At 39.6% G+C, this 16,458-nt stretch overlaps 1 protein-coding gene across 9 annotated transcripts in view; it reads left to right on the top strand.

Annotated features, from left to right (window-relative positions):
- Rbfox1 (RNA binding fox-1 homolog 1) overlaps positions 1-16,458 on the top strand; it is a 2,068,553-nt gene that overhangs the window by 2,035,901 nt on the left and 16,194 nt on the right. For 6 of the 9 annotated variants that reach the window (XM_040747948.1, XM_040747949.1, XM_040747950.1 and 3 more), the window contains one exon: positions 13,326-13,378. The exons of the other annotated variants lie outside the window; for them this stretch is intronic. In XM_040747948.1, the coding sequence (XP_040603882.1) occupies positions 13,326-13,378 (53 nt within the window). The remainder of the gene's footprint in view (positions 1-13,325; positions 13,379-16,458) is intronic. 9 annotated transcript variants of the gene reach the window in all.

Raw genomic sequence — 16,458 nt, 5'->3', positions numbered from 1 at the left:
CAATGGTATGATAAATTATTTTTTATACTATCATGCCACAGCATCAATAATAATAAAGTCTAACTTCCTCTTCTCTGAAAGACAGACAGGATGACAAAGAAATACACTTCCAAACCAAAAGAAGCCCTTTCAAACTTAGAAGGGAAATCAGTGGAGTTGGGAATGTTTGAGAAATGGTCACTGGTTGACAATTAGATTAAAAGAAACTCAGTAGCAAACCTTCCCTGTGATTCACTCTTCAGCTTTCTCTAAATGAAACTAAGCCTGCTGTGCTTCCCCCCTACCCTCTGGTTCATAGAATTCAACCTTTACTCAGTACAAATTACACCCTTATAAAATTAAAGATTCAGGAACCCTTTGAAAAAGATTGAACTGCTGTAACCTCAGTGCTGCCCAAAAGGTCTTTAATGGGTACCTTGCAGTTCCCTGACCATCATCTTCCTGCTTAAATGATCATATGCTGACAATCTCAGAGCAGCCCAAGAGTCTCTGGGTGTTGACCTCCTGGATAAAGACCATCTGCTATGGGCCAAGTTTTTCCCAAACCCCAAAGATTGAATGGAACTAGGTAACATCACAGTTTTGTTGACGGATTGAGTGGGAATAGGTGAACAGCTTTCCTCGGCATTTCATAAACATTTGGTAAACACTTGACCTGATCAGACCTTTATTTTGTTAATCTTGCTTTGGTGTAATGGAAGCCAGCTGTCCAGACTCTCAAGGAGATTGTTTTCTGAGTTTGAGCCATTCAGAGCATGGCGGTGGGGCCTGTGGTCATCTGGTCATTGCATGCTACTCGGTGTTGCTGATGTGTCTGTGGTACATGTTGGGTTGGACAGGACCATCACATTAGCTACATGAATGGCTTGCTTGGAATAAGCCTGGGGTACAGGTCTCTCTTCATTGATTGGCTCTTGGTTCCTTGTGTTTTATGGCTTGGTCTTTGTTGCATCTTTCAGCTATCCAACTGGGAGGTGGGAAGTGGAGAAGGTCCCCCGTTCAATGAATTATGGCACTCATAGTGTGGGAATATATGTGATGTGTATATAGCATTGATGAAATACTCTGGCTAGAAAGAAACTCCAGCCATGCTTGTTCTGCTTGCTGATACTCTAACATTCCCTAAGGATTGGTGCATGAAAGTGTCCCTCCATGTTAGGGAAGAAAGTAAGTAGACCTACACAGGTTTGAAAAACACCAAGAACAGAATGTCTTACTGTCCAGTTTAACAATAATATGGTTTTAACAGCGACCATGTCTTCTATCTATTAAAACATGATTATCCTTTCAAACAAATATAGTGCTTTTTGAAAAGTAAGGTAGTACATAAAACTGAAAATTTAGGCATAACGATCATCACTTAGGAAGAAAAATAATTTCTAGCAAGTTCTGTTTAGATTAGAGGGATGTGTTCATTGGAAATTTAGTGTTCAAAAGTAGACACTTTTAGGAAATATGTTTATATTAAAATGATTTTTATCAAATAATTTTAATCGTAAATCTATTTCTTATATTTTATTATAATGAGGGGTTTTGAGCTGTTAAAATATAAAAATGCATTTTAAGTAACCAAGAAATATATGTTCTAGAATATAGAATAGAATATTCACAATTATGTAAAGATATCTTCTGGATAAGAGATGCTCACTGAGCCGGGCAGTGGTGGCACACACCTTTAATCCCAGCACTCCAGAGGCAGAGGCAGGCGGATCTCTGTGAGTTTGAGGCCGGGCTGGACCGACAGCCTCCAAAACAATACAGAGAAACCCTGTCTCGTAAACCCCCCCCAAAAAAGGGAGAGAGATGCTCATTGAAAGTCAGACAAAACTATAAACATTTATTCGCTGTAAAGATCTACAAATGCTGGAGTTGTGTTGGCATAAGAGTGCAGCACCAGGCACATAGGCATCCTTAGACTAAATGAGGAGGCTGTGAGCAACAGGCTCTGCTTTCAGTTACTCTTCTTCATTTTCTGACACCTTAAAGTTTCATTGTTTTTATATGACAAGAAAAGAAAGTACAATATTGGCAGTTCCATATAGCTCAACCTAATATAAACCCAAACAAAACCTTGTCATCTTGCATACTTATAGGAAACTTCTAAGAGTTTTGGAGATTAATTTCAGAACAAGAAAGCCAGGACATTTAGAGTTTAAACACCTTTCAGACCAGGTACTCACACACTGAAGATTAGATGATTCATTTCAGAAAGTGACAGATTAGTAACTTTCTTAAAAATTAGTAGGCATAAGTAGTCATGTCTTTATTATATAGACAACAGAAATGCAAACATATGTAGATAAGGAGATGGGTAGATAGATGAATGAATGTGAAGAGAGTTAGATGATTCTTAGCTCTGTGGGTGGGTGGATAAAGGAAGGAAAAGAAAGCAGAAAGGAAGGAATGAGAAGCAGGACAAGCAGACAGAAGGAGGGAGCAAGAAATGAAAAGGAAAATGTCAAGAGCAAAATAGCATCGTTTCTCCCTTCTATTTCATCATAAGCGAATCTACAGAGAACAGAACTAAATTCTTCAGAAAGCCTTAGTCTGAAGACTGAAGCAGCTGAGGGATCTGCTTGTGTAGCAAAGCCCCTCAGTCTATCTTAGGTGTTAATTTCTATGTTCAGATTTAAGTTTACCGAATTTCTACTGGAATAATGGGCAAATAGCTTCATTTAAAATGATAAACCATTTTACTTAGCATCTTTAGATATGTATATGTATGTATATGTACACACAGAGAGAGAGACAGAGAGACAGACAGAGAGAGAGACAGAGAGAGAGAGAGAGAGAGAGAGAGAGAATTTAGGGAGTAATAAAAAGCTCACCATTTACATTTAAGGACTTTATTTTCGTTATAGAAAGGTTATTTCATAAAAATAGTTGTATCATCTGAACTTGATATTACACATTTTTTTCCTAGTCATGCATTAACATATAAAGAGAGTTTAATGTATAGACAGTGTAGAATGTTTAATGAGGAGAGGTCGGGGCATTTCCTGGTTTCCCAATTCTTCCTTTTCAAACCAGGTGTGATAAGAATTTCAACTATTCCATACTAACAGAAGCAAGCTTTATTCCTGTTCTTAGGGACATGTATAAGAGTAGGTAGCACAGTCACAGATGTACTGTTGGGAGCGATCACCATTGTGTCCTTCTGGTCAGGGCAATGTATCACCTTCCTGGGCCCAGATAACTGAGAAAGTGGAATATGGCTATCGACTTCCTATTTGAGGACTAGTGAGTTCTGCCTATTCTTCATTCTACCATGCAGCTAAAATGCTCCTCCCCTAGGAATAGGCCACAATAGGAAATTATACCTTTGTTAATTCCTTTGTTAATTTATAGCCAATTTCCCTTTCTGTATACTGCCTCGGGAAAATAAACCTTGATAAGGTGGGGGCTTCCTGTTTACATATTCATTTTTTTGAGAAACAAACTCTGGAGAAAGTCTAGAGACGGTATGACAAAACTTGGTCATGCCAAGCAAGAATGAGACTCCAATAGAGGCCTAAGGGGAGAGAGAGCTCATGAGAGCTCAGGACAGACACAAGAGTATCATGTGGCATGGTCCAATGAGATAAAGCCACTGAGGTAGTTCTCTGCTGTCAAGCATGAAGCAGCAATGAGAAGGACCCTGTCCTCAGGAGCCTGTGATAGCCACTTCCTGACATTGCTCTTTGTTTTAGTTCTTTAGTCATTTCTGTCACCGTGATGAGCAATTCTAGGCTTTTATTTTATCAAACAAAAGATGCTCTGTCACCTTATAAAAGGAATGTAGCAGGAATGAGTCACCAGTGACTTTATTTATATCCATTTGTATCCCAGTGCCACTGCTGAAAGTATAGTCAGGATTTTATTAAACCTCTGTATTGAAAACATCCTTATATGTGCATGCTCACACACTCACACAAGCACATATGCAACCCAGATATTCACATGATATGCATCATCTTACTTTTATGTGTCTTTGTTTTTCTTTTTTCTTTAAAGTTCATTTCCTTAACAGATTCGGTCGCGTTTCTGAGTGGCCCCTTCAAGAAGAGTAAGAGAAGTTAATCGTTCTAGAAAGTTATTAGATACTTAAAAGAAATGCATTACTGAGAGAGCTATGATATGAGACTGAATTACCAGCAAAAGCCAATTCTTTAATAAACCATATGCCCACATTACTGATTCTTTAAAATTGTTCTGATTTTACATTCTCCAAACAAGTTACAACTATGCTAACTCCCAAAATACCCTTTAAGTTATTATTGATTTAATTTGAGAACAACTAAGATGATTCTGAAATCCTAAATAAAGGAGCAGAAACCACTTGAAATTTGGGTCTTTGGATGCCAAACTGAACATCAAGGAGCAATACTGATGCTCTTATTTTTAACTTAGACACCATTCATACATATACATTCACATATATTTAAATACACACTCACACATAATCAGACAGGTACACACACATGTACATGCAGACACACATGCATTCCCTCAAGCCTTATATGTGCCCAAGTTTTGCCTTAAGATCTAATTATCTTCTATCTATAACCTATCATGGCTTCTCTGGTGTTATACACTGTTGGATGAATATGTAATTGAATCAGTTAAAAAATAGGCCTGAAATAATCCAGACTGGACCAACAAGGGACCAGGGAGAGATTAAGAGCATTCCAAACCCAGCAAACCATGGCCGTCACAGCCACATGGGAAATCACTTCTGCAGGTGACAAGACAAGGTGTAACAGCTCCTTTGGTCATGTCATGGCCTGATTACATGCTTTTCGGGTTGCAGATCATTGGCTTGATAGGCCACAAAAAAGCAAACAAAATCCGTCTTTTAAATGGTACCTTCACGGCCCTTCCACTGTGAATGCATAGAAAATGTTGACTTCCTGGAGATAGGTCAGGAACCCATGGTGAGAATACACTCCACAGCCACTGGCTGAGCCCTTTCCACTACCAATGAAGAGTAAACTTAGTAATGACAGTCACCCAGCAGAGTAGAAGGATACACATCCAAGGCACATCAAATACTTATAGATGCCTCCCCCTCAAACAGGGGAAAGTTCTTATTCCACAATCATGAGGACCCAAATTCAGATTCCCAGCAACCACGTGAAAACAAATCATGATGGCTTGTACCTGTGATCCCAATGTTGGGAAACAGTCAAATCTGTAGAGCTCTCTTGGCAGTCATCCTTGCTCAAATGCCAAGGTTCAGGGGGAGACCCTGACTCGGCAATGAGATGGAGAGCAACTAAAGATTGTTCTGCCATCCACCTGTGGCCCCTATACATTAGTGCACTGGTGCTCACACATATGTGCTTACACACGTATACCACACACATATGTACACAAGTTTAAAATTATCAATTGAAAACACTCAGCTACTTTGCTATATGTTCCCTTTACATGTTATTTTTTATAGGGGACAGCTTTTCCTTTCTGTTCTCTATGTTGATCTTAGCTCATATGATAAATGAGGTGGAATTTTTTTCCATTGAAATATCTCCTACTCTTTCTAAGGGTACCAACGAAAGTTAGGACCCTGCGCCTAAGAGCACAGGCTGACTCCAAGAACTGCCTGCTGTGGGCATGTGGTGTCAAGTTATTGCTATATCTGTATGTAGCAATTTCATGCAAAAAAAAAGTCTTCTGACAGAAATGATGATTTTTTGATGATTTTTCTCCTCAGTGTAAAACACAGTGATTGATTCTTCTGGAATTCAATGTTCTTCAAAACTGTAGTGCATTTCATACTTAATTAACATACAAAACAGTTAGAGGGAGACCTTCTTACTGTCAGGCGGATGGGATGCTGGTGGGTGAGAACTGAAGAGACTCTTAATTAGCTAGCTTTCTGGCCTTCCATCCAGACTTAGTTTTGCTATACAGTAATGCATAATGTTTAGACAGATGAATAGATTCCAAGGAGTTCAAGCAATTAAACCCAAGTATTATTTCTCCTTAGCTATCTTCATAATTTGCCTTGAAATGCTTTAGGCAGAGATAGGAGAAGGATGTCACATCTCTGATAACCTTTACCCATGGTCCCACCTACCTGCTGCTGTCTCATCTTCACTCTCCCTTTTTCAGTGACCTCGTCAATGTTCAGCATCTCAAAATCTATTCTCTTGTGATCATCAGCTTCAACTGGCCTCTGGCCATAATTATTATTTTCTCAACCCTCAAGGTCATATGAAGAGAGAGTGGTTTTGTGTTAAGATCTTGTGATTGGCTGCATAATGGGCTGGCATCTGTACAAAACAAACCCTGCAGTAACTACATCTGGTTTCTTTTAATGTCATTGAGCCTTAGTCTTCTCATCTACTCAGAAGACAGATCATACCCATTAGGCTGAGAGTGAGGTGAATGCAATAAATCAATAATGTTATTAGTTACTTAGTCTCTGATTGATGACTATCTTAGAGTAGAGATGATTCACTGTAAGCACTGGCTAGATGGAGGATATAGCAATAAGTTAACTCCATTTGAATTCTGAGTTGTTTTGCTGCCTGAACATCTTTAAGACTCCCCAGAACAGTAGCATGCTGAGGTTCTACATGTTGCTTAGTAGCCCATGAGAGTATGTTGCTGAGTTATGTTTTGAAGCAGGATCTTTTATGTATTGTCTGTGTTCTTTATTGTATACTTGTGCTAATAAATCGTTGCTACTGATATACAGAAGATAATCACAAATTTAAGTTAAAGATGGAATTTAATCTTAGGACAATTGATTAATTCATGAGAGATATGGGCAAGTTATAGAAATTACCAGTCTTTTGCTTGCCTCATCTATAAAGTGAGAGAGTTGAGTGGTCACTAACTCTTTGGCTTCCTGAGAAAATGTCCATTGGTTTTGAATGGAAGCTCTTCAGCTATAGCCTAAGATCAGCACTCACTGTGTCATCATCATTGTCGTTATCACCATCATCATCATCATCACCATCCTCATCACCATCATCAACATTAGCAGCAGTGTGTGAGTTCCATGCATGTTTAGTGAGTTCAAGCACTTTTTCCACACACTCTTGCTTCTGCTTGTATATGGGTCCTCTTCTCACTCACCTTCAAAAGGGATGGAGTTACCAGAGATGTACCAGCTTCCTAAATGAGAAACTTAACCCCTTCCTGAACAAATTGAGCCCCCAAATCACTGACCACTGCCCTTCTTTTGAGTGGAGCAGGCGATGACACTAGCTTCCACAGTGTTTCATTTTTTATTAAATCTGCACAGAGTCTATGAGGAACATATATTTTAATTTCTATCTTGATTTCCCAGTGAGAAGACTGGAGCCCTGAACTTGAAATAACTTTTTTAATGAGACACAGCTTGTACTGACAGCCCTGCCTTCTAGATTCACTGCTAGCTTTGTTTCATCTTAGTGGGAATATAGTGAGAAGAGGCTGATACGGTAGATGTCAGAGAGACTGAGATGACAGGGGAAGGTGTACATGGTCTCCAGGTTGGAGAAAAGCCCTTATAAATGACTTTCCAAAGTCCAAGGTTATCTAGTCAGTCACATTTAGGAGAAACTGGAAAGTGTCTTAATTAAAGTCTGTTTTAATGCAACATAAGCAATGGAATTATGCCTACATGAGGGGACTAAGTGTGCCTTCATATATTCATCTTTTCAATATGGGGTCAAGATAGTTCCCTCTGAGAGCTTTTCTACTTCATTTGGTTATTTATTGGTTTATCTGTATATGACATATCTTATGTTTCTATGATATAACATACATGAAACCCAATACAAATAACCACAGGGAAGGAAAATATATGTACCTCACTGGGATGTATACGTTCCATAATGGTCTATTGGAAGTGGACATGGGAAGAGAGACTGAACACTGGTTAAAAAGCTGCCATGTCACTCTCCTCTTTTAAGTAACAAAACTGAAATATGCCTAAGAGTATGAGGTTGAAGGCAGACACATCCAGGACAGGGATTCCACAATGATACAAAGTCCTTAAGAACGTGCCCCATCCCCTGTGTCCTCAAGGACCATCTGAAAAACCAATGGAAGTAGCAAGATGGATCAGTGGGTAAGGGTGTCTGCCATCAAGCCTAATGACCTGACCCCAAGGACCCACATGGTAGAAGAGAACCAACTCCACTAACTTTTTCTCTCACCTCCACATATGTATTGTGATATGTGTGACCACACACACACACACACACACACACACACACACACACACACACTCACACACAAATCCCTACTGGTCATCAAGTTTGGGATCCTCTGGGCCATGTAACTAACAGAGTTCCCAGAACCTACAGGTAGAATCAAATTGACTTCATCCAATTATTATGCTGGGGGACTCCTGCTGTCACCTTCCAGGTCAACAGACCAACTCACAGGCTGTAGGGCATTTTGTAGTCAGCATCTTGCACGGTTTTAGATATGCATAAGTGTTGTGTTAGGTTTGAAATGTACACTGAATTCACAAAGAGTCACTGTGAGGAACACAGATCTGGAGTTTTTAACAATAGCAATATAGAATTAAGAAGCCAAAGAGTGAGGAGACAATAGACCCTTTAACAATAAAACTTAACACTGGCACTGTTTGAGAGAGGACAGTTATAGTTGGGCCTCCCTTGTTCATGCCAGAGCCTACCCTCTAACCTCTGTCTGGCTTCTCACATACCCTTGAGAAATGCTAGCTGGTCACTCTTTCCACTTGACACTTAGAATTCAGTGGGTAACTATTTTTAGAAGAAAATTGCAAATAGATGAAATTTAAGCTGGTGGTGGGGGAAGTGAGAAATAAAGATGATATACGGTAAGCCACAAGAATAATTTAAATATGACACCAGCTGAGTCAGATGGACTCCGGATGGTTGATCTATGGAAACCATCTTAAAATGGAAGGAAGTCTGTGGATAAATAAATGAAGTTGTCATTTCTATATCATAGGAAGTTGAATATACTTATAATCATCTCTCTCAAGTTTCAATTATATCATATTCAAAGAGGAATTCAAATATCTATCATTTTGTCTCAAAGAAACTAAAGATTTAAAGCAACATAATAAGAAATTTCCCTATAGAGGCACACTACTACTAGTCATAGAACATCCCCCATATGACTTCCCCTGAGCAGAATCTCAGACCTCTGAGAAGGGGCTGGGTTCCAGATAACTTTTCTCATCTTCCCTTTTCACCACTTAGCGTTTTGTCCCAAATGGCCTACATCAGTTTACTCATCTTTCATCAGGGTAACCATAAAAAGGATTATAAGAAAAATGAAATAAATATGTAGGCATTAGCAGGCTCATATCGCAGGTAAGTGCTCAATCCATATTTGATAGAGTCTGAAGTCTCGAGAAGCATAGCTCTTAGCATATTGAAATAAAGATTTACCAATTCAGTGTTGGCTATTAACATAGTATGATCACCTTCAGAATATCCATCAGACTCTGACCCAAATCACCTAAGCCAGAATTCAGAGCAGAGGCGATCCAGCTGGTAGCACTCCCTTGAGCTCTCCCTGTGAGTCTGTGGATCATTCAAGCTACAAACCATTCAACCAGACAAGCAGCACTCAAACTCTAGTGCACTTGAAAATCACCAGGAGAATAGAAGCAGCCAATGCTTGAGCTCCATCCACAAAGATGATCATTGAATGGGTCTTGAGTGTAACTTGGTTGCCAGAAATATCAGAAGTTCCCCCAGTAAACACTGTCATCTACAACCAAGGTACAGAGCAGTTTGTTTAAAATGAGGTGTAAGATGACATGTAAATGCATGGGTCTCTATGGAGTGTAGAAAACATCTGATGGTTAGCATAAGGAGGTGCCCCATGGTACCAGCCTCCCTTCTTAGCATGAGAAGTAGCTCCACATCTGCACTGCTCACTCAGATAATTTGATTCTTGTTGAGCTTGCTTAGAGACAGCACTCTTTTCAGCTACAATTTTCATTCTTGTTTGCCTCTCTCTGGTCATTTGGGACAAATGGCTTCATAGAGCATCCAACATGTGGCCTATTTACATGCATCTAAATAGAACATTTGTCTTAAATTGTCCTTCAGGGTAAACAGAACAGAAATATCAATAAAATGCACAGCATAGGGCGATGGAAACTATTGTGGTCCTTGAGAAGTCCAGTACCACTGCTCTATTGGCCATCACACTGACCCCTTCTCCCCATACCCCCACTTTGAGCCTCTTTGACACAACTTTCTATTGATCTTACTGATAATCAACCAATAAAAGTAAATGCTTAGAAGGCTGGTGGCAACACAGACATATTTAATGAGCTCTGTAGAAAAGCACTTTGCTGACATTTTATGGGGATCTTTCTGAAAGGGAATGGGGCTGGTTATGGGTATTTGAAAATAAAGGAGAATAACATAGAATTCATGCTTAAATTGGCCATCAATTTTGGAAAGCCTTTTGTAAGTCCCTCTGGTACAAGAGCAGTGTGTGCCATTTCTTTGTCTCTGCCCCACTGGAAATGATCTGTAGACATTTGAAATTTGATATTACTTAACAGAATCCAGTTAAGCCAATTCTTCATAGGAAGTAAGTTTTTGGAGCAGATGTGATCTCCTTTGTCAAAAATAACATCCTTAAGAATTGTAAAAATGATGTGGGACAGGGCCACTTACTCATAAGCCTCAGGAAAGAATACCTGTAGAACCTAGTACCCTAAGACCAGATTGTGTGGTAAAGAAAGACCCCCCTCAAAACAAATAAGCAGTAAAAAAGAAAAAAAAGGACCCAATGACAATGAGAAGAGAAAGTTACCAGAAGGAACGTTGGATGGTTGGAGAGAAGGAAGAAGAAAAAGAATAAAAAGAAAGCAGGAAGGAAGAAAGAAGGGAAGGAGGAAAAGGTGAGAGAGGAAGAAGGAAAGAGAGAAGAGCTGGAGAAAATTACAACATTTTAAGAGTTAAAATCATGGTGTCTAAAAGATCACTCTTAAAGGCAACATCATATTACATAAAATTCTGGGAAACTTAAGATTGAATCAGTTTATAAAAGTGCCTGTGGGTTTAATTTTGCCAGTTTTTCTATTTGTTAAATAACCATTTAACATCAGTGTGGGTCAGCCCTGCTCACCATATCTAGCAACCTAGGAAATGGGCTTGTAGCTCAATTGTCAGAATGCTTACCCACCATACATGAAACCCTGGGTTGAATCCTTAGCACCAGGTAAAACCAGTTGTTGGGACACATGCCTATAATTGTAACACAATGGATGTAGAGGCAGGAGGATCAGTCAAGGTCTCCGTTAGTTATATAGACTAATCTGTAGAAGGGAGTCATGCAGAAGCAGCACACATGTTTGCAGAGTCTTACAAAACTGGGGAGTAGAGTCAGGCAGAGCTGTTTAAACAACAACAACAACACACACACACACACACACAAGCTGCCATGTCAGTTATGGCTGAGCTCTTGTTATGGGTACCTCTTGAACAGGTCCTTCTCTGTGCTTGTCTGAGGCATGCTGGATGTACACCACCTGTAGGTTCGGCACACCAGATCTCACTACCCCTTATGTAAGACAAATCAAATTCCTCACTACATATCTCTTTCATTTTCAGATATATCAATTGTATTGCTCCTTAAACCTAGGGAATCTGAAACTCAATAGTTTCTAAGTTTCAAAAAGTTTGAGACATAATAAAAATGTAGCAAAGATTCAACAAAACTTTTATTGTTTTAAGATAGGTGATAAATGAACTTGGTTTTGACTTTTGATTTATAGAAGACAGTATTCTCAGAGAGTGTATAATTTTGTTAGAATTCTATTGGTTTAGAAGCAACTAGAATTTTCAACTGAACATTAAGTTCCAGGGAATATTCGAGAGGTATCTCTGTTTATATTCAAAGGTGCACCTCTTGTGACAGTAAAACTCTCCTAAGATGTTTTATGAAATGCTCAGTTGCTAGAAACTGTTTTTCGAAACACTGGAACAAAGGCAATCATACTAAGACTCCCCTAGAAATGCATTTATCTGGGTTCTCGATCCCTGTGCACAGTAAAAAATCTAACAAATGAGAACCCAGCACCTCTCTGGAGTTGTTAAGGCCTTTAAGACCCTAGCCAATCTCAACAAGCCATTCCAATTGGCAGGGTATAGATATTCATATTCCTAGGGAAATCAACAGTACCTCTGATTCAAACATCTTATGTCACTGGCTGGATTTAGTATATAAAAGTGAAATAGCATTTTCCATTTTTAAAAAATATTCTTTCCAATATACCTCATTAAAAATAAACTGAGAGGGGGCTGGAGAGATGGCTCAGCGGTTAAGAGCACTGACTGTTCTTCCAGAGGTCCTGAGTTCAATTCCCAGCAACCACATGGTGGCTCACAACCACCTTGATGGAGATCTAGTACCCTCTGCTGGCCTGTAGTCAGAAGGCTGTATACACAATAAATAAATAAAATATTTAAAAAATAAATAAATAAACTGAGAGATGTGAGGAAATGGCTCAGTGGGTAGAGCACTTGCTGTGCAGTTGTAAGGTCCCGAGTTCAAATCCCTCAAGGACTCACTCAAAGCAGTCATGGTGGTATATGCCTGTAGTTACAACACCCCTACAGTACCGTGGAAGGCAGAGACGAGAAAATCCTCGGAAGCTTACAGGCCAATAGCCAGGTGTACACAGTTGGAAAGAAGAGGAGATGCTATCTCAAATAAGATGAAGGGCAAATACCAATACCAAGATTGTTCTCTGACTCCCCCACATGTGCATTATGACCCCCCAAAAGAATAATTTGGTAAGATAGATATTGTTTCACTTTATGAGATTTTTGTCTTCAAACAGCAAACTTAGTTTGATAAAGAAATTATTATCTATAACCTCATTCCATAGAATGTTCGCTTCTGTAGTCAAAGTATTTTTTTTCCTTTTAGAAGCAGTTTTGAATAGTGTACCATAGTACATGGAGTTTTATGATATTTCTAGTTAGTCCTGGCACACTCTTTTCCTAATCAGTCTTTATTTTTTTAAAAGTTGTACTATATATTTAGCATAAAAACTTATGTAAGCACAACTGGAAGTAGCTTGGCCTTAGCTATATACCCTGGCATGTTTTGGTAACACGCAGTATTAATACCCTGGCACAATAATAGCTTGTACACGCCCACATCCTGATGCCCTCATGATTTCATTTAAGTGGTCCCGCATGCCTGTTTTGTGATCTTTCCAAGCTTTCCAAGTCCACGGTCCATCAGCACATTTCCTTGCCACACCCATGCAGACGCAGCCCCCCTCCCCACCCTTCACCTATGCACATGGAACCAATTGCCAGAGAGCACGTTTCTCCCTGAGCGAGCAGTATTGTGAATTTTATCTTCTCTTCCAGAAATCAATTCGTCTTCGTTGCAACAGATGAAATTTCTTGTAACACCTCTGCAGGTAACAGACATTCCTACTTCCTGATGCTCCCATCTGAGTCCCAGTATCCTTTTTTTTTCTTTTCTTTTTATCTTCTTCACATGCTGCAGTTACTCACTAAAGTAAATTTAGTTTTTATAAAGAGAGAAAGGGACCATATACTTTTGAGTGTAGCTGAAGCTTTTAGGATCTACCATATGGAAAATAATGAGACATTTTGCTAACTCTGATGTTTTTGTTTCTGGTTTTAATAATACCTGGTTCAGAAGGCTAACACTTGTGGCGAACAAATTCATAACAAAATTCATGGAATAATCAGTATTCTTATTGTAAAATACTGACCAAGGGAGCTTAGGGACATGACATGATTCTGTGCTTTTGACATACTGTGTCTATGTTTAGAGAGGTTGAATTGGGAATTATTTGGGATCTTTGTAGAATATTACTGGCCATAAGAGACTGCATCCATGAAGCCAGTGACATTAGGAAATATAATTATATCTGTCTTATATGAAGGGGATCTTCCTTTCATTATCTAAAGATACTGTTTCCTTTCCTTCAACACATCTTCTCAAATACCAGGTCTTAAGGAAAGGAAGGTTTATTTTGCTATCAAACCCAGGAAATTGGTGAATAGATATTGCATGATATGTCCATCAAAATAATCCCTCTCATTTTGATTTGGTGTGGTTCAGAACAATTAAATTTGGAATTACTGGATTAAATGCCAAAATAATCCCGTAATGACTATTAGATCTCTCTCTCTCTCTCTCTCTCTCTCTCTCTCTCTCTCTCTCTCTCTCTCTCTCTCTCTGCTTTATTCTCTTCTCTTTCCTTTTTTCATATGTGTGTGGGGAGGGCTAAATCTAAACTACCTCAGATGATCACTAGGCAAGCTTGCCAATGGGATGCTTTTGACCAAGGAAAGTGGATGTAACAGCCATAACCAAGCATGTCCCATGATGTCTGAAATCAAACATACCATCCAGCCTTACACACAGAGCGTGCATCTGTTGCCAGTCACTTTTTATCAATGGAGTAGTAAGCAAAGGTGCCAATTACTAAGAATGTTTCAGGCCCTGTTCAGAGTCTTTGGAGAGAATGAATGAAAGGGAGGGCAGAGCTAGGACCATGCTTCTGGCAGGGCCACACAGGTCTCTGCATGTGGTTCATTTGTACAGGCATTCTCTGCCTTTTTTAATGGGGTTGTGGTTTTATTCCAAGAGTTACAGGAGCTCAGTTTGTAAAGCAACTGCTTATGCCATTTACATGAAGCTTCTCAGCTAATGTCCTTGCTCTCTCCTCCCCTTATCTCTATGCTCACATAGCTCTGCTTCTCCCAGTTAGAGGTGCTGCCAAAGCTCACACCACACTAATGCCTCACAGTGGAAGATGGCCTGTTAATAGCATGTCTGAGAGTGACAGGGTGAGAAATAGTTTTCTGGGACACTGGGATAACTTAACATTTCCAAAGTGGAGTGACGAAAAGAGATGGGATGGAAGAGAATGGAATGGGGAGGAATGGTGGTTTAGCGTGTGAGTGAGTGTTAACTGTGGATGAATGCCTGCCACAGACTCACTTGTCTTCCCTGTTAAACTTCACATGTGTTCAGTGTGTCTCAGTCTATATTTTGACACCATAGATTAAAACAAACGAAAACAAACAAACAACAAACAAACAGGAGACTGGTAATATCAAAGGTAGATATGGATCCCATCCCATGATCTGGCAACCCCTGTTATGTTAGCAAGTGGTCCTCAAGCAATCTTCTATAAAGAAGTAACTTGTAATGCTTGTATGAGCGCAGCCTAGTTCTCCCCTATCCTGTCTTCTCTAGGAGGACTGCTCCGTGAATTCTTAATGAATTGCTATGGATAACATTTCAAAGACACCACTGTTCCTCAGATGGCCATATTAATAATGTGTTGTGTGCTTCATATAGTCTAATTTAAACTGGAAGTTTTGAATCAAGGAGGAAATAAAGATACCCATATCAATCAGATCTCCTTGCAGCTCACCTGTTTCCCAAGCAGAGTCAAAATGAAAACTCAGAACTGCAACAAAATTAATATCTTCTAGGAGATCTTCCCTTGTAAGCTGCAAAATCTCAATGCACGTACATCCTACACAGCACACCTGTGAGGACCTCCACTCATTTACCAAAGTGGTATCATAGAGGGCAGACCTGTTACATCCTGGTATCTATCAACAACCACATTTCAATAGCAAGCCCTTTTCTTTCTCTTAAGAGGAGAAAATTATCAATGAACTGGGCTGAGGATGAGCTTGGTGGTAGAAAACATGCCTAGTAGGAATAAACCTCTAGGTTTGATCCCCTACATTGAATTAAAAAATATCAGTATCCTTAAAATCTTTGGAAGGCTTTGAAACGGCTTCCTGGATTTTATAAAAATTCTTAAAAGGATGCGTCTTGGGGATGGTTGCAAATTGTGGGAGATCTAAGCAGGCAGTTTGTTGGTGGCTTAGTGATGGTGAGATGATCAACACCAGCAGAGGCAGGCCATGATCTGTTGCTTGAGCTCACCAAAGCAAAGGGGGCATAGTTTGCAGAGAATGCCCTCATGTTGATTCTGTGTTTGCTAGTTGCGTAGGGTAGCTGACCATTCACATTTGTTGTCTGTGAGAATATATGTGGGAACAATTTTCATACTTGGTGACTTTTCCTCTGGATGGGGCTGCGCCTTTAATGACGGGGTGTAGGGCTAACTGTTGCATCTACCTAGCGTACTTGAAGCATCTGTTAACATATAACACCAAGAACATTCCATAGTTTGGGAGTCTGCAGAGATGTAAAGTATGAAGGGAATGGTTTTTCCTTCTGAGGAAACTCCTGCCTCTGTGAGTCACAAAAACATTTCCAGGATAAGCTAGTGACTGTAGCAGAACAATGTGGGTCTTATGTAAGAATGGAGGCTGAAAATCAAGTTACTTAATGGCTGGAATTCTTTCAGGTCTTTGTAGTTATGGAGCTGTTGTCACATTCTGGAAATACATCTAACTCCTAGGGTCACAGCATTAAAAAATTCAGAATGAGCCACTTGCAGACGAATTTCCATTCTAATGGAGAGCATACCCCAAA

This window comes from Mesocricetus auratus, unplaced genomic scaffold, assembly GCF_017639785.1.
Source record: "Mesocricetus auratus isolate SY011 unplaced genomic scaffold, BCM_Maur_2.0 Super-Scaffold_100007, whole genome shotgun sequence".
Taxonomy (NCBI): Eukaryota; Metazoa; Chordata; class Mammalia; order Rodentia; family Cricetidae; genus Mesocricetus; species Mesocricetus auratus.
This window is presented reverse-complemented; position numbering and strand designations above follow the sequence as displayed.